At 35.4% G+C, this 19,764-nt stretch overlaps 1 protein-coding gene across 1 annotated transcript in view; it reads right to left on the bottom strand.

Moving 5' to 3' along the window:
• Positions 1 to 6,167: 6,167 nt before the first annotated feature.
• LOC150098309 (uncharacterized protein C05D11.1-like) overlaps positions 6,168 to 19,764 on the bottom strand; it is a 287,991-nt gene continuing 274,394 nt past the window's right edge. Inside the window, exon 19 of the mRNA XM_090405135.1 lies at positions 6,168 to 7,660. Coding sequence (XP_090261261.1) covers positions 7,600 to 7,660 — 61 coding nt within the window. The 3' untranslated portion in view covers positions 6,168 to 7,599. The remainder of the gene's footprint in view (positions 7,661 to 19,764) is intronic.

The following is a 19,764-nucleotide window of genomic DNA, read 5'->3' as shown; positions in this document are numbered from 1 at the left end:
TTATTATGACTTTACGACCCATAAATTCAGTGCTAGTTATTTTTTAATTACATTAGATTTTCGGTTGAAAAAGGCAACGTACTTATCATAAACACATTTATCCTAACATCCTCTTTCAAATTTTCAGTTCCAGAAAATAAATATAACAACTGTTTATAATGCAGTTGCTGGATACAGATAGCGCACAATTAATGTAATTAATTAAAGTAATATCAATATGAGAATATATTATTATTCAGGCCTCCATGGAGTCAAAAGACTCATCGTGGGAGGCTCTTCCTAAGAAACACAAAGTCTATCACGCCACTCCCACCGTTCTCACTCTTCCCACTCCATCAAGCAATGCATTCCATGGTTCAACCACCCTCCATGCAAAGAAACCACTCCTAGCTCACAGTTTCCTTTCGTAACTTCCAGGGATGGCCTCTTGTCATCACTCCTTCCCGCTGTTCAACCAAGTGAAAGAACTCCCCAGTGTCAACCCTGTAACCACCTCTCAACAGTTTAAAAGTCTCAATCATATCATGTCGTCCGTCTTCTATCCACTAAACTCTGCAGTCCACATTCCCTCAGCCGATCCCCATAACTATCATTGTACAGTCCTGAAACCATCTTTGTTGTCAGCCTTTGTACCCTTTCCACAGTTAATTTATCCCCTTCAAATCCTGGGGACCAAATCTGAGAACAATAGTCCAAGTGTGGTCTGATCTGATCAGGGTCTTATACAACGGAATGATAACTGTTTTATCTCTGCAGGTCAGCGTTCTTGTCATTATTGCAGTAATCCTCTGTGTTACCTTCACCACCTTTTGCAATATGTCCCCTAAATTTCAGGTTTCTATCAATCATCAACTCCAGATTTCTTGTCTCCCCTACTTCCTCCAGTATAACTCTTCCCATAGAGTATGCAGTGTCCCATCAATGTTTCCCAAACCTCGAGACTTTACATTTTGTTGCATTAAACCAACACCCCCATTCATTTGAATAAGCTAGATATTATCTATCTAGCTTATTCAAATCTTCTTGCAGGGCTGCCGCATCTGCACTATTACTAATAATCCTTCTCAGCTTCACATCATCCGCAAACAACTGAATATCCCCCTGCAATCCACTGACAATGTCACTGATATAAAGGTTAAACAATATAGGTCTTAGTACTGAGCCCTGTGGGACCCCACTTGTAACCCTCTGCTTCCTTGAAACTGCTCCACCATACACAACTCTCTGATACCCACTGGACAGCCAATCCTGAATCCAGTTGACCAATCTGACATCCAGACATGTGCTGCAACTTAAATATCAGCTTATCATGTGGCACCCTGTCAAATCCCTTCGCTAAGTCTAAGAAAATGGCAGTATATGCCTTTTCCTCATCTAATGTTCTTGTAACTTTATCATAAAAGACTCGCATATTGCTAAAACAAGAGCACCCCTTCACAAATCCATGTTGAATCTCACAGATAACATTACCCTCATCTGCCCAATGATGTATATGGTCCTTCACTACTTTCTCCAAGATCTTACTAACTGCTGATGACACATAAATATATTTGAAATCAGTTTGAATTATACTTGAGATATTCCATATCATCCAGACACTTCACAAATGCTAATTTTACAAATAAAATTCTACTGAAAAAGTTGCAAATGCTGTATAAGCTTTGTGAAAATGTGACTGCCCAACACAGAAGAGGCATACATACACTAAAACTAGTTCCCATAAACAGTTTATGCATGTGCAGACACTGCCTGGCACAAATGTGTTAGTTCTGTAGCCATTATTATCATCATCAGACAGGAATGCATGGTGTATATGGTTGAATAGTGATGAAAGAGTGGTTTCACTGGAGCAAAACTATAAGTCTACTGGTTAGAGATTTAATCATGTCATATTGTTGGGGGGGGGGGGCTTTCTTTATTTTTAAAAAATAAAGACTGTTTTTAGAATCTGCAGCTGTCTCTAGAAATCAGCCTAATTTAAATAAATATGGATGTAAGAAACTTCCTCAAATATGAGAAACATTATTCCCATAAGATTCCAATTTACAAACTGAGGCCACCTGCAAGTGGCCACAGAGTGCCCCACCTAGTTAGGGCTCATCTTAAATCCATTTCATTTAGTTTTCTGTTGCCTTTGTTTGTGTTACAATTGTTAGTTTGTACTCCCTGAAGATGCCTTTTGTGACAAACAAAATATTGAAAGAATTAAAATAGTTTTTAATCCTTTCCTAGTGCTGTTTATACTCAATTCAACATCATGCTCTCTTCACTATCAGATGAGTATTCATTCTTGTTACATTCTCATGCTCAGTCATTGATACATTAGTGCTCATCAACTCTGCATTCAAGTCGCATATGCATGTACACTCTCCTTCCATCCACCTTAAAAAAATCCATAACTTATGAACATAAACTAATGAGTACATATATATAAGCATATCTCACATTTCACAAAATGAAATGTGTCAGAATTAAAGTTTGAAATGTGTTCAAGAATTCAAGTTTGATTTTAGTCAGGATCTAGCAAGATCCTGACTAAAATAAAAATATAATTCAAGAACAAAATCACCACTGTTTTGCTTTTAAGCCCATTAGTATACATATCAAAATTTAGACTTTGTGAGAAAACTGAAACAAACAACATGCACAGTTAATTAACCAGAAAAATTATTTGAATCCACAGTGCTCTGCATATTAGTAATGAACAACCTGCAAGACTTTAGTTAATTACAACTTGTAGATGATGACACCTAGACTACAAGCTATCAACTGCAGTATTACAATATATGTATAATTAAAGAGAAACTACTGTAGATTTTTGGTAATGAGACATACAGTAAATACAACTGTGTGAAATATTAGCTGGCTAAAACTTTAAAGAGCTACATGAATTTCGGTCAGTCAGATGATGATTGATTGATCTATTAATAAAAAATTGAATATAACATGGGGTGTAATCTAGCTTGCCTCCTTGTGGTGCACCCTGGGTAACGCTAATTGAGCTAGAGCGATTTGGCAGCCAGTCTAACAATTAGTTCTCCTGGCTAAGGCATGCAGTCAAACAATACTGATTTTTCTAATTTTATTGATGATGCGGACAAAAAACTGGGATTTAGCCTTAAGATGTGTCAACTGAATATCGAGGGAATTAACAGAGGAGCAAAATGTGACTATCTCTGCAAAATACTACAAGAAAATAACATTGACGTTGTGCTTCTTCAAGAAACACATGCTGAAAACGAAGACAACCTTAATAGAAGAGGAAAAATAACTGGTTATACTCTGATTGGTGCTACATACCACTGGAATTATGGAATTGCAACATATATCAAGGATGATATAGAAAATGCTTCTGTCCTGACAACGAGATGTGATAACGATACCCATCTTGTGAGTGTGAAAATTCACAACATAACAATAGTCAATGTCTATAAACCTCCTTTAACATCATGGTCTATAGATGTGATACCTACTTATCAACATCCAACAGTATGGATTGGTGATTTTAATAGCCATCATGAAGAATGGAAGTACCATGATAACAACGACTGCGGGACTACCCTCGTTCACTGGGCAGAAATAAATAATATACACCTTGTATTTGAAGCCAAAGATAGAAACACCTTTAGATCATCAGCATGGCAAACAGAGTCTAATCCAGACTTATGTTTTGTTTCAATAAACACAGAAGAGCAAACATTACCAGCAAAACGATATGTACTTTCTAACTTCCCACACAGTCAACATCGACTGGTGTTACTGGAAATTGGTATGACACTACCTATAGCAAGATCCTTTCCACGACCACGTTGGAATTTTAAAAAAGCAAACTGGAGAAATTTTGCGAATGAATTGGATAAATGTGTTCGGTGGGTACCTGCTAGAGTTGCAGAGTACAAGAGGTTTGTAGGAGCAATCATATCAACTGTGAAAAAATATATCCCTAGAGGTTACAGAAAAGATTATGTCCCTGGACGGAATGAAGAGAGTGAACATCTCTACAGAGAGTTCCTGAAAAAGTGAAGATCCTGAAATAGCAGATGAATTACTACATAGCCTGAACTCATCTCAAAAAACAAAATGGATTGATATGGTTGAAAACCTTGACTTCAAACGATCAAGTAGAAAAGCTTGGAATCTTCTCCAACTATCCACAACTAATCTACCTAAAAGAAAAAGCACAATCATCTCCCCTGAGAAAATAGCTAATCAAATCGTTAATATGTCAAGAGCACCTAGGGACCGTGACCATACCAAGAAAGTTAAGAAAGAACTTAGAGCTTTAAAAATAAATGCCCCTGCTTTCTCACAATATGCCTCAATCTTCACTATAGATGAAGTAAAAGCCGTCAGAAAAGATATCAAAGCAGGCAAGGCCCCAGGATTTGACGGTGTCCATCCTGAATTAATAGCGGGCCAAATACCATAAAATGGCTCTGTGAATTCTTTTCTGATATATTATTGACTGGCCGACTACTTAGCCAGTTTAAGAAGTCAAAAATAGTTGCTATTCTTCAACCTGGAAAACCACCCCAGGAGGCAAAAAGTTACAGACCTATTGCTTTATTCAGTTGCACCTATAAAATGTTAGAGCACCTTCTGTACAACAGATTGTCCACACCAATTATGCAGCATGTCCCGATTGAGCAAGCTGGTTTAAGAGAAAAACGTGGTTGCTGTGAGCAAGTGCTCACTTTAACATCATACATTAGAAGCTGGATTTCAGAAGCAAGAAAAAACAACAGCTGTCTTCTTGGACTTAACAGCAGCCTATGATACAGTATGGCATGAAGGTCTTATATACAAATTTCTTAGCATTGTCCCATGTAAACGGACACTGCACAGTTAATTTCCTCCATGGTCACTGAACGTTTCTTTCAAGTTATATTAGGAAATAAAATGTCCCGACAACGAAAACTTTAATAATGGTCTTCCACAAGGGTCAGTATTGGCACCCTTACTTTATAACCTATACATATATGACTTGCCTGCTACCATCTCACGCAAGTTCTGTTATGCTGATGACACTGTAATTGCCATTCGACACAAAAACATGAGTCAGGCTGAAGACGTACTTACAAAAGATCTGAAAACTATAGGTGAATATTATAAAAAATGGAGGCTCCAGCTCAATCCAGACAAAACAGAAGTATCAAGCTTTCACCTTAATAATTACATGGCAGATGTCACTTTACATATCTTCTTTGAAGGATGTTTACTATGACACAATAAGTTTCCAAAGTACTTGGGCATTACCCTGGACCGCACGCTCTCTTACAAGCAACACCTAACAAACGTTTCTGCTAAGTTAAGAACCCGTAACAACATAATACAAAAACTAATAGGCACGACATGGGGAGCAACAGCTGATAATCTGCGGATTACTGCTCTTGGTCTAGTTTTCTCTGTTGCCGAATATTGCTCACCAGTGTGGCTAAATAGCACACATGTTAAACTTGTTGATAGCCAACTAAATAATACAATGAGACTGATTTCTGGCACAATTAAATCAACGCCCACACACTGGCTTCCAGCTCTTAGTAACATTGTTCCACCGAATCTGCATAGGACTAAGGCTCTCTTACATGAGTATAAGAAAATCTTGGAGAACACAGCCCTACCAATACATTTAGATCTCCCAGACTTAAGTGTACGACGATTAAGATCAAGACATCCACCACTACAATTAGCCCAACTACTACTACATTCTAACTTTGACTTGAAGCAAAAGTGGCAAGAACAGTGGGAGAGCCATACAGATGACATCACAAAATTTTCTCTCAATGAATTACAAGAAAGTTTTGATGCTTGCTCACACCTCCCATGAAAATCCTGGACTCAGCTTAATAGAATACGAACTGGTCATGGTGTATGTGCGGACATGCTTTTTAAATGGGGTAAACGACCATCCCCGCATTGGGATTGTGGAGCTCAGAGACAAACTGTGAACCATATTGTAACTCAGTGTTATCTCAGAGCATATTCAGGAGACAAATTGGACTTTTTAAGTGCTACACCCGAAGCCATGAACTATCTGACCAATATGGATGTAACCTTTTAATTTTATTGGTTTTTAAAATGACTTTTGACTTTTAATTTTATATGTTATTAAAGTGTATTGTACTGCATGTTTTGATATTCATGCCATACGAATAAATAAACGAATATAACATCTTTATAGGTTCTTTTATTTAGTGCATGTACATAAAAAAGTCAGAAAATTATTACTTTACAGTAAATAATTCAGTTACATAAAATTATGTAGCCTCATTTATGTATTCAACAAAATAACCTCACAAAAATCAAGATCCTGATGTACAAATGTAATATGCAGTGCTGCATAAAGCAGGCTTTTAGCAATTGCAGTTAAGATGGACACTCAGTAACATAAATCTTCATTTCATTGGTAATTATTTACAAAGAGTTCAAATTTGGGATGGAACATTAAATAGAATGACAATGGTGCAAAAGAAAAACATAAATGTCCACTATTTCATGATTACAAATAATAAAAGAAAGTTCTTTCACATTTAACAACTAATGGCAGGATTTAAAGGAAATCAATTCCTTTTACATTTCCATAGGATCTTTTTAGCATATTTATTTTTACACTAATCATATCTATGGAAAGTTATAATCACAAACTCCTGTTACTTGATTGAAAATAAAAGTCATAATAAAAAGGAACAAATGCTGCCAATGAAACAGTTATAAGGGAAGCAATTAAAGATTTAGCTGACAGAATATGAGATAGATAATTAAAAATATAAAATTGCAGGAGTATATATAATATCGAAAAATCTCCGTTGAATGTCAAATTTGAAAAAAATGCAAATTTCAGTCATTTTTTATAACTTGGCTTGCAGAAAAAACATTGCTGACATCAGCAAACTACTTAAGTTCATACACCAGAATCAGATCACAGACTATTTTTAAGTAATAAATAAGGTTTTCTGTTAGTACTCTATCTGAATGCATAAGAAAATAACAAAGATATGCAAGGACAAACCAGATATCGAAATACAAAGGTCTGTGAAATGCTGCTTAAACTTTGTGTAGTACCATTAGATTAACAAGACAACAATGAGGAAGGAAATTCAGCAGTTACAATTATTTTGTATTGCTACAAAACTTGTGTGTATCCATATACTTAACATTTGTTTTAAGTGATATCTTAAAAACAAACTCTGAAATCAGTTCAGAAAAGATTTCACAAAGATTTGTTTGTTTGTTCATGTTAAAAAATGTCAACTAAAATCTAAGTAAAAACTTATATGAAAAACTTTTGAATATTTTGGGAACTAGTTCATAAGCCGTGAAACCATTCACTTTGTGAAAATAAGCTGTATAGCACAATGAAATACCATCTGCGATTTCTTTAGAATGTAATAAGTGACAAATATTACAAACATAAAAGCGCATTTTGCATGCAACATATGCTCTAAAAAAAGGGATCAATTTTTTAACTTGAGTCCAAACATTCCCATAATTAGATTAAGACAGGTGCCTAAATTATCATTTCAAACTGAATTTATAGCCTCTTAATTTTCAGTTTGTCAAGACTGAGGATTACAGATAGCTTCAAATGTTATCTTGATGTTATAATGATGCTAAGAAACTCTCATCCAATGAGTTGATGGTAAACAACTGTCTGGATATTCTAAAAGAAAAATAAAATGAATACAAATTAAATTCAAACTGCATGCACATTTATATACTTTATGACATTTTTCATCAAGTTTTATGAACATATCATAAAGATATCTGGAAAAAAAACAACAACTAGAAAAGCAAATATAAAATTCTTTAAGTAATACTGCTGCTATTCACCTTGGTTCTTTCAGCCTCTTAAAACTATGAAATCAATATTTTTAATTACTGTTAACTGGAAATTAAACAACTGTAATGACTTAAGTCATTATATAAACTATTTCATAGCAAATTTCTACTTTCATAATGAGTAACGGACTGTATCTTCAGAGGCACTATTACTGCATAAGAAACTGAGTAAAGTAGCTACTGCATTCTTCTGTTTTTAATTTTGAATTATCCCAAGGTCTTTTTCGAACTGATTCCAGAGTTAGTCGATTATTAGTGCACGCAAACAGAATTTTTTTTTAATCCTGGAAAAAACTTGGGCTTTTAATTCCAAAACTCAGCAAAATCAACTGCAGACCACAATCAAGTACATGCAAATATATGAATTAGAATAAGAAATATTATATTTTAATACTTTACTAAAATTCATGATGCTCCTAAAATGTTTACAATTTGAAAGAAAATTTTTTGTTTATGTTTGTTGCTGGCTTACTATATATATGTAATAGGTTTTGTTTCATTCTCAGTTCTTTGAAATCCAAAGGTTACAAATTCATCTTTTTTGCTTTAAATTTTCATCAGTGGTTTAAAATTCTTGTTTCATCTTCATGTCTTCCCTACACTCCTTTGTTATTATCTTGTGCCCACCACTCTTAAATTGCATACTGTTTCAGCTCTAATGAAGCCTTTAGTCAAGTTTTCATCATTTATATTTTCAAGATACAGTAATGTTAATTTAATATTCTTCTTTTTAGGCCTTAGTAAATTTAATTCCTGGGACTTGTTAAGAAGGGATCTGCTCCATTACCAAAAACGGCTTAGTATTTTCTTTTATATTATATTTTATTTCCATGGAAATGCATTCACCTTTAGTAAGTGAGTGGTAAAGGCTGACTGCTTACTCTATTTGGGAAATGAAGTGCAGAGAGAGAATAATTTCAAACCAGAATTTGCCTTAGTGCCATATTTTGGTTTTCTTCAACTCGATACTGAGCATGGTGCTAATAGTCCATGTTTCTACAACAGAACTTGGAAGACCTGGAAATAATAATGGAGGCAGTCTGTATTGTCAGTTCTGGACTCATTTGATGCAAGGGATGGTGATTCCATTATTACTATCTACAGATACAGAGAAGTACTAACAGAGATACAACTTATTAGTAATTAAGATTTTAACATCTTAATTATTAATCAGCTGCATTTGTTGCTTTTATCATGCTATTTGCTATTGTTTTTATTAATCCTGTGAGTATGTTTCACACAAATAAATGATATTGGCTAATCAGCATTTCAATCACCCCTCCCCTCAGTATTAACTAGGGAGTTAGTGCTGCCTCCACTAGAGAGTACAGCAGTGTAGGCAGGTACTATTTAGTACACAGGACTGGTAGGCAAACCTGATGGTAGCACATCAGGAGGCTTTCCACCAGTTAGCAAATAATACTGCTGCCACTTATTCTGTAAGATTTTATCTGGAAGGAATCCTGGTATAGCAGTATGTAGAAAACCATGTCGAAGACATGCATGGAAAGAATAACAGTCTAAATGATAAAAAATAACAGTGATTATTATAGATAGGAAAAATCTTCAAGAAAAAATAAACACCAAAATTATTTGGTAAAAAAATCTACAAAAATACCTCTCTTCCAAGAAAAGGTCAAAAATGACAAAGTCCTAAACATACACACACAAAAATACCTTTCATATCCACATCACTAACATTTATAGGTCTTAAAAACAAATTATGTGCACCACTGTTTACATGCATCAAAACCTGAACTCATATGACAGCATCATCATCATCGGTTATTATCCATTGTAACTATCCAAACTACATTCTGCATGATTCCTTCACAAGAAAGAATCACACAGTATGTAAAGTGAAAAATGTATATTACATATACATTTTCCTCTAGAGATGGCTAAACGTAGACTCTTTTGCTTTATGATCTGTTCTAGCTAAAAATTACCTTCCCACACCCTGCCTTCATTTGTTATTACTGCTCTCCTAACTGCAACCATTCTTGCTTCTTTGATTATTTATTTCCAGAGATTGGTGTTCTACAATCTAATTTCCCAAACAGTGAGATCATCTTCCTTGGAGAGTTCAATGTTTAGAATTCCTACTTTATTTAACTTTGCAGGTGAAGCTAACAGAGATAATAAAGTTTAGGTTAGTAATGATCTAATGATAACTGTACAACAAATTTTGGATATTTTCTGAACCAAGTCTTCTCTTGACAATTCTAACTATAACCTTGTTCATGTTTCTTTTTCAACCAATTGACATTCATCCAGCCAATCTCAGACATGTGTCCTTTAGCACTATAATGGTACCAAACGGAATAACCTTCATCATTCTAATATCTCTTCACCCCAATCTGTTACTTTCTGCACTGCAAATAATTCTTCCTGAAATGAGACTTCACTCACTCCACACAGTGCACCTTTACGACAACTATCTAAGTGTTGGTTCTCCAAGAAACACACAAAGATATTCCAAGACAAGAATTCATCATTCTTCAAATGCTTCAAGTAAAAATCAAACTCTGAAAAGTTCAAATGCAAACAATTTGCATTTGCTTATTCAGAAGTCTACTGCTCCCTCATTAAGGTTATAGGACAAATCTTCTGCCATTCCATACATCCAGATGGTAACATCAATCAAAAATAAGACTGAATTTTCATCATCAATCTTTCTAACTTTTGGAAAGAAAATTCTCTCACTATGTCACAAACAGCACACTGCATATATCCTCTGATTTGATGCCAGAAAGCCATCAGAAAAGTCTGCAAGTTTATGAATATGTGAAGTGAGCTGGATGATAGAAAGGACTTGCATAAGAGGGAAGGTATGCACTTAAATGGATTTGGCATCAGGAACCCTGGCAAAATTATTTACTGAGGTGAGGAATACAGAGTTGGAGAAATTATCATGGTAATAATGGTAAAAATGCCTGTATAAGCTCAAGTATGCAAATGTCATAATGATATAAATGTCAACAAGTATTATTATAAATTTAGTGAAAGGATGGATCTGTATGCATGAATGGTTTGGACTTTTTGAGTGAAGAGAGAGAGTGTAGCCCAACTGGACTACACACACTCAAGTTGAGTGTTTTGCATTGGGAATACGTTGTGGACTAAGATCGTTGGTATTAGTGAAACCTGGCTCTCAGAGTCAGATGTAGTAGTTGGAATCAGTTGTATAGAATATTTTTTAGGAAGGACAGAAGAGATAGGAGGATATTAGATGATTTGGGTCCAATTAGGTTAGAAACTCGTGAAAGCAATAATAGTAATAATGTTTCATGTAGCAGTGAGTGTGAGGCTTTCTGTCATGATGGATGAAGGCTAACAGGCTGTTACATGGTTTTTTTTATATGTTGAGCCCATACATGAGAGGTTGATTGATCAACCTATAGTACATTAGTACCATATATGGGTAGTGGGTTTGGAAAGGAGGAACTTGTTTACATTTGATTTAAAAGACTGTATATTGTATTCCTTGGGAATACAATACAGACCAGGGGGGGGGGGGTGAGACTGTTCCACAATACAGCAATTGCAGGGATGAAGGAGGAGGAAAAGAAACTTGTTCTGTAGGTTTTCAAGGTGCACTGTGAAGGGATTTTGAGTAGCAGCTTCATGTGTTCCAATGAGCTTAGTACTAAGTGGGAGAATTATTGATGCTATTTCAGATGAATATTTCCATGGAAATATTTATAGAATACACATAATGCAGAAACCAAACATTTCTGTGAAAGTGGGGGGAGTGGGTTGGTAAGAGATGGGTCATTTATCAGTCTAATTGCTCTCCTCCATATTGAGGAGAGCAATTAGACTGCTCAAGCATTTTCAGGATTAGTCAAGCATTTTGAGGGAGCTTTTAGGGGGCTCCCATATGTGAGAGCAGTACTCAATAGCTGGGAAGATTTGTGATTTGTATAAAGTTAACAGCTGTTCAGGAGTAAAGTAACGTCTTGAGTGAAAGAGAAATCCTAGTATTTTAGAAGCTCAGGATGCAATGATTGTGATGTGTTTATGCCAGGAGAGGCTTGATGTCAGGGTAATTCCAAGAAAAGAAATCTCAAATTGTCTGGAAATTTGGGTATTGTCAAAAAGAAAAAAAATGGTTATTTTTTTCTGAGAAATAAGACAGAACTGGGTTTTACTAGCACTGAAATTCATGAGGTTATCTGAGCCCCTTTGGAGGATGGCTTGGAGATCAGAAAAAGCAGCTTAATTTGAATGAATATGATTGCATAAAACTTCTCAAAATATGGGAAACACTAATACTTTGAGATCACAGTTTACATCCCAGGCTACTGGCAGGAGCCGATAGAATGGAGGGAGGGGGGATACCTCACATAGTTAGGACTCTATTCTTTTGTTCACATGTATCACTTAGTGTTTCAAAGGCAACACATGTGAAATGTGTCACCTTTGTGTGTCACAAGTCTCATATTGTACTCCCCCATCAGTTTTGATTCTCATCAAAACTGATGAGAATCAGAATTTCGCAGATTTTTGGTAAGGACAGGCAGTCATTATGATTCAGGTCAGGAGGATGCAGCAGGACTTTGCCACTCTCTTTAAATAAATATTCAATCTTGAAGCAGTAACAGTGGAGTAAGTGTCTTAGACTAAAAGATTCTGTAGTTGTGTTGATTCCATGTTGTGCTAAGCCTAGTTGTTCAGATTTCTTGTTAATGATGTTAGGATTGGTGTTCTTGTAATCTTTTCTCACAGAACATCCAAGTTTGTCTGAAGCTAGAGAGATGGCAATCACATGGGATTTGGTAAACACCAGGGAGTGAGGGTGGATGTTGTTCATCTATAGACAAAGGAAATAAAGAGGAAAGTTTGTTGAATGAACCAAATGTCAGAGCTAGCTTGTATTTCTTGAGGATTCTTCAGATTGGTTCAGAAATGCCCAAAATGTACGGAATTGGAACTCTCCATACTGTTTGTGAGTTGTTGGAGGCTAGCTTGTAATTTTAGCTTATGTCAAAAACATACTGTACAGTCCGTAGTGAGATGCCATTCAGTTGCAGTTTAAGACACGCTTACTTTGCCATTGCCATTTCGAGTTTGAATGTTTATTTAAAGAGAATGCCAAAGCCCTTCTATATCATCCTAACATGAATCGTAATAATTGCCTATCATTACCAAAAATCTGGGAAAGTCTGAGTGTCATCAATATCTTATTTAATTAACACATTTTTCCACATCATGTTGTTCCTTATGTCATTAAGTAGCTTGTATAATCCACCGTTAACATTTTAACATCTGCCTTGTATTTATCAGCCAAACAGCCACTGACGATGATCCGTAATATTTAGGTTGAAACATTTGGAAATATTCACCACCTTGAACTGAAAAGAACCATTATCTGTTTTGAAAACATATGCATTTGCATAATCAAGTTCACTATGGAAAAGGAGAGTTCTGGTAGTTCACCTTAATCCTTTCTGGATATCCTACCGATTGATGCAGCCTCTGGTACCTTGTTAACCAGTGTATATCCGAAATCCACATTCAATGGCAGATATATTGGAATAGTCAAATCCTTAATTAACAGAGCATGTAACATTTATTCCTCTCCTTCAACTTTATAAAAGGGGCTTATTGCAACAAAGCATTAATGGAACTAAATAGCTACAACTCTCAATGCAGTCAACAAGTAATAGACTCTTACAATTCTATGCTCAAGAATACTGTGATAAGAATGCAGGGTTCCGAGCCCATGCATTTTAGGGAGATTTCAGAACCTATCAATAGAATCCTGAAGAAGTTTCATCTGATATTCACATATTTCCAATCAATAATATGTGAATATCAGATGAAACTTCTTCAGGATTCTATTGATAGGTTCTGAACTTTCTAATCTCTAACCAACAACAAAATCAAACTTTCACCTTTATCTCTAATCACTGTTTACCAGACTCTTCATGAATGTAATCAAACATACTTTAGACAGATATGCTATTCTATGGAAAAAAGGTTTATTGAACTTAGACACTGTACTACATTGAGCATCTTAATGTAAAAAGCTGGGCCTCATGCAACTCCGAGCTCAACAATGTATCCTCTGGAATGACATTTGTCTTCTCCACAGAGGCAGTTTTAAATATAAATATCTTTTTACAAAGAAACTTGAGAAACCCTGTTACACCATCTGAATTTAATCAGAATGATTGCTTTTCTATCCAGAAAGTTTAGGAGCTTATCTTCTTCTTATCTTCAAGGATTATGCATTTGCTTGTTCAGGCTTCACTGGTCTCTCCATTTTGCAGCTGGTCTTCTTCTCCATCCTAAATAGATACTCTTTCCATTTCTCTCTATATTCTTTGATCTTTTCATTTATGTTGTAAATATCTAGCTCTTTTTTGATTCTTCATTTTTTATATGGTCCAATTTTGTGCATCATTTAATTGCTCTTAAAAATCTTATTTCTGCAGCTTGTATTTTACTTTCATCTTTGTTTTTAGTTTCATATCAACTGATTTCTTCATTACTATTTTCTGTTATTAAATTTGGGTCATACCATAAATTCTTATAATGTTATATCCATTGTTTCTCTTGTATTATGTTGATTTGTGCTGTATCTCTTCCTCATTGTTTAATTTCCTTAATATTTCGTAGGCCATGTTTTGTCTTCCATGTATATCTTTTTATATTTTATTAATCGATCTGTCCAAGAATCTTGGTGAGCTTTCTGTACTATGGTTTTAGCTATTTTTCTTTGTTTTTGTATATTTCTTCTGTTTCCTTTGTATGTTTTTGAAGCAATGATTAGTATGCCATTTTTTTTCTTTTATTGCATTTTCTATATGTTTTCCCAATTTTTAATGTTTTCTTTTTAATATTTTATTTTTCTTTCCAAAAGAGCCTGTGTAGCTCAGCGGATGTGGCGTTTGCACACCGCCGCGCTTGGCCGCACGAAGGAAGACTTGGTTTCGAGTCTAGTCGGCGACTAGAGGAAATTTTTCTAAGCCTTTTTTCGACTGGTTCCCGAGTTAGTCGATCTCTGGCACGGGCAAGCAGGTTTTTCCTCCCGGAAACTCGGGTTTTTCGTCCTGTAAACTCAAGAAAATCGACCGTAGAACCCACATTACTTCAGACATTAAACATATTGTGTTAGGGTTAGGGAACACGAGATGGCGGCACATTTGAGCCGCCTCTCTTCACTGCGTACCGCTTAATTAGTGATAGCCTTGGGCCATCTGTCTCTGATTGGGTACCAGTGGAGATTGAACTGCCCACTCAGTCTCCAAAAGGTTAGATAGGGCTAAATGGCCTCGCCTACTCCCGTATACGGGAATAAAAAGGCGTTAGCTGATTTTTTTTTTTTTTTTTTTTTTCTTTCCAAGCACTCCAGGCTGCTTTATGAATTATCTTTGTTGAAGTTTTCCATTCTTCTATATCTTCATTGATTTTGGCTTCTTTTAGGTAATTTGTTAATTATGATTGACATTGCATTCTAATGCCTTCTTCTTGTCATAGATACTTGTTCTATTTCTTGTTTTTTCTTATTTACTTCCTTTCTCCATTTTGTTAGTATTTCTATTTTAGAAACTACTAAGTAATGATTTCAAAAAATTTCACCCTCTCTGTAAACAAGTACATCTCTCACTCATGGAGCTAGTTTCTGATTAGTAATGATATAATCAATTATAGATCTTGTTCCTCTGCCATAAAGTATTAGTTATTTTAAAATGATTGAAAGTACAGAAGTCTAATAGTTCTTGACCACTGTTACTCATGCAAAGTTCCCTATATTTTTCTAAGACATTTGGGATTGGATTATTTCAACTTCTAGCATTAAGATTTTCTGTTATTAATATATTAGTCCTTTTTATAACATTTAACTACTTTTGTAGTTCCTCATAAAATTGTTCAAAGTCCTCTTGTTTACCTTCTTCAGGGTCATACAGTCCTATGATATTTAAATAGCTTCTATTTGTTTTTAATTTAACTGTTATAATTCAATCATTTACAAAATTGTACTTTTGTATTCTATTTTTCCATTTATTATTGATTAAAATGGCCACTCCACTTCACTTCTTGTTTCTGTTATCACAGCTATATTAATATTTTTAGTTGTTTTGCTAATTCCAATTCCTTTGTTGTTATGCTTCATATATACCACATGGGTACTTTTAAAATGTCCAAGATTATCTGGGAGCTCATCCTATGTAAATATCAGAAATGATTAATTATCTATTTGATAATGATCATTTTACTGTGTGTGGTACTTGTTACTATAGGTTAACTGTTGTATTTATCTTGTAATTTGTTGAACTGCTTATTTGTTCCATACTGATGATGTACTGTTATTATATGAGACATTTCTTCAAATTTCTTTGATAATTTTCAATCCTAACCTGCTTCACTTTCAGTATGATTACTGTTTCTTCTCTAGTTTTTATTAACAATTTTCTTCCAAACAGTTCTATTTGTCATCATTGCCATCACATTTCTGATATGTATCCTCCAAGGACTTATAGGATACTATGAGAGTACTGCATGATTCAGGTCACATTATTACTACATTATATCTGTTTGCTAGATCTCACAATATGGTTGTCTAATATTTCAGTCTTCTAAAGAACTTTTAACTGAGATCTAGATAGCATCAATCTATCTAGATCTCAGTTATTCTCTATTTCCTATCAGCCTCCATCAAATAACTGTTTTGCTACATTTTCTTTTTCCATTTTATTTAAGTGATCATACACTTTAGATGGGTTAATCATTATTTATTTCTTAATAATTCCACCTTTGATTAGCTATCTAAAGAATTCTATTGGTAAGGTCTATAATGTGACCAGCCTTTTTGGTCTTTTTCCTGCAAATCTATTTCAAAAACTGTTTTACAGATATCTCTCATCCCCTATTCTATTTAAGTAACCATAAAAACACATCAGATAGTTGTGCACTAAAATTCTTGAAAATTAATAACGTTAAAATAAAAAAAAATTAAAAAACATACAATAACGTTTTTTCAATATGGTTCTACCATTATTATTATTAAGAAAGACCAACTAAGTCAGGGGCTCACGATGGAGGGTATGCATTACCTGCACCAGTGCCATACCTATCCTTGAACTCATTCACACTATTTGCACTCATCACATCCAATCACACAACTCTATGAGAGAAAAACCAAGCTCTCATCCTCTTCTTAATGGCATTCATTCTCAACTTCCAAAGATGCCCCCTTGTCCTTTCCCCACTCTCCATAAAATGAAAAATTCCATCTGCTAATATCCTGTATGACTCTCACATTTGTAAGTCTCAATTATAGCACCCCTCTTTCTCCTGTATGCTAGTGTCTGCAGTCAACAAATTGTATTCATAATCAGTGGTCAGCAATCCTGATATCATTTTAAGCACTCTTCTTTGTGCTCTCTCTGCTGTATCACAATCACCACAGAAACCAGGAGACAAGATCTGTGCACAATACGGTCTTAGTGAGGTCTTATGACCTCACTAGTGTCCAAGTGAGGTTCTCATGACTTATAAAGAGACCAAATGACTTAGTTTAAATGTCAAGGTTCATTTCAGCATTGCAATTATTCTCTGATGTATGTGCAATCTTTGCTACATGGCCCTTGAAATTCAACTTCTTCTCTACTAAACTCCAAGATCCCTAGCTGATCAGTTTCCTCCAGCATAATCCCACCAGTATACTATGACATAGGATATCAATCACACCAAAGTGCATGACGTTACATTCACTAACACTGAACTAACAGCCAATTTCATACTCACAGTTCCAGCCTATTTAAATCAGTCTGCAAGTACCGAATATCAGCAGAATTCCTGATTACCTTGCTGTCTTTGCATCATCTGCAAATAGCTGTATGTCACCTGTCAAATCTTTCCTAATGTCATTAATGTACAGACTGAATAACAGTGAACCAAGGAGTGATCATTGTGACAGACCACTGGTTATCTCAAATCTTGCAGACTCACATCCTCCATATATCATTTTTTGATATCTGGAGGATGTGATAAATGTCAAAAATCAGCCATTCTCTTGTCCACATTACTATGTTATAATCCTTTTCTTGTAGATAAACTTATAGGTTGGTTATACATAGCTTTTAATTTTTCAGGAAATGACAACGTATGCTAGAATATTAATTAAAAACTTTAATCAATACCTTCCTATATTTCGGCAATGTTACACTGCCATCTTCAGGGATCACAAAACAATGATATGTGCATGAAGGCACTAATGCTAAGCAAATGAGGCTGAAGAAAGGCAACCGAAGTGGGTCCTAGAGTTCTAAAGGTGTCCACATTAAAAAGTGGGGCAGTCTCATGCACCCAAATTTGTTGAGATTTGGGAAGTTTTTCAGTGCTGAGGCTGATTCCAGGAATAATCTTCCATACTTGTACTTGCTGCAGTGTAATAAAGTGGCCTTCTTCCAGCATATTTTGTGGTGGGTGTTCAATGCATGGTCAGCAAGTCATGAGTAGCTTTGTATTGTTAAAACCAGATGTAGTCGTTGTGTTCGGATATCCTGATATTGGCTGTCCTGCCTGTTTCGCCATAGTATGACAGTTTGCAACTGCAAGGAACCTAGTATACTCCAAGTAGGTCTAGGGGAAGTGGCTGGTATTTGGTGGAATAGATAAGATATGCCAATTTTTTATGTGGTTTGTAAAAAAGTTGTGAGGTCATATTTTCTAAGGATTTTTGAACTTGTAAGTTTTTTGGACATACCCTGTATATAAGGAATAGTGATGGATTTAGGAGGTGCTTAAGGGTCAAAGCTGTATAACTGAGAGGAGACCTCCACATAGCCTTTAAAGGAATGCGGAGAACCAACCAGGGCTTCTGACCTAATGTCCAATCCTCACCTTCTTGTGGTGCGCCCTGTTGGGTATCTACTTGGATACTGAACGAACGAGGATGGGCTGGCAATTTGGGATTTAGCCAACCAAATTGTATTCTTATTGGTTAAACCAAAATAAAAAATGATGGTACAACATGACAAAATTTCATGCTGGCTGGGGCGTCGCCTGGTTAAACAAGGTCCCCGTTGTTTTTGCCAGGCAACTAGGGTGAACAGCGAAAAGTCAGCTACTGGAACAAATCTGAAAACACACCCCAACTCAACATCACCAGAGTTAAAGATCGGTACTATCAATGTAAGAAGCCTGAATGGCAAAGAAATGGAGCTAGCTGAGGAATTAGATAAGTACCAGATCGACATAATAGGGGTGACTGAAACAAAAAAGACAAAAACTGGTGAGATCTTTCTGAGCAATAAATACAAAATATTATATTCAGGCAATGACAATCAAGGAAAAGGAGTAGTCATAGTATTCAACACAAAATACGAGGCTAATCTTCTGAATGGCAGTCAGTCTCAAGTAGAGTAATGTGGGCAAATATGAGAATGGGAAACTGGACAATGAGACTTATTTGTGCCTATGGTCCCACAGAAGGTTCTACTAAGGTAGAAGTGGAGGAATTTTTTGAGGCTTTAGAAAAAGCAACTGACACAATGAAAAAGGAAAAGTTGGTCATTGTTGGGTATCTAAATAGCAGAGTAGGAAATGATTGTGAGATATACAAAAATATTTGGGGAAAATATCAAAGCTAATAATAATGGCAAATATTTGTTGGATTTCTGCTCAGGACATGGACTGGTTATTACTAACACCATGTTCCAACATAAAAATGTGAACAAATTCACATGCAGAGAAGAGGCAAGGAATATGAAAAGTCTCATTCACTACGTTATTGTTGATAGTGATGTTTTCTCCCTGGTGCAGGACACCAGAGTGTGCAGAGGATTTGAAATTGGAAGTGATCACTATTTAGTCTTGAGCAGGATAAAAGTGAATTTCATATTGAAAAGAATAACATGTAAGAAAGTTTTAAAGTGAATAAAAGTTGAGCAGTTCTCGGATGTGAACTGT

Source organism: Typopeltis vanoorti, chromosome 15, assembly GCF_054136105.1.
Source record: "Typopeltis vanoorti isolate ZY-2024b chromosome 15, IOZ_Tvanoo_1.0, whole genome shotgun sequence".
In the NCBI taxonomy this organism is placed as follows: Eukaryota; Metazoa; Arthropoda; class Arachnida; order Uropygi; family Thelyphonidae; genus Typopeltis; species Typopeltis vanoorti.
Note: the sequence above shows the minus strand (reverse complement) of the source record. Positions and strands in the feature narration are given on the sequence as shown.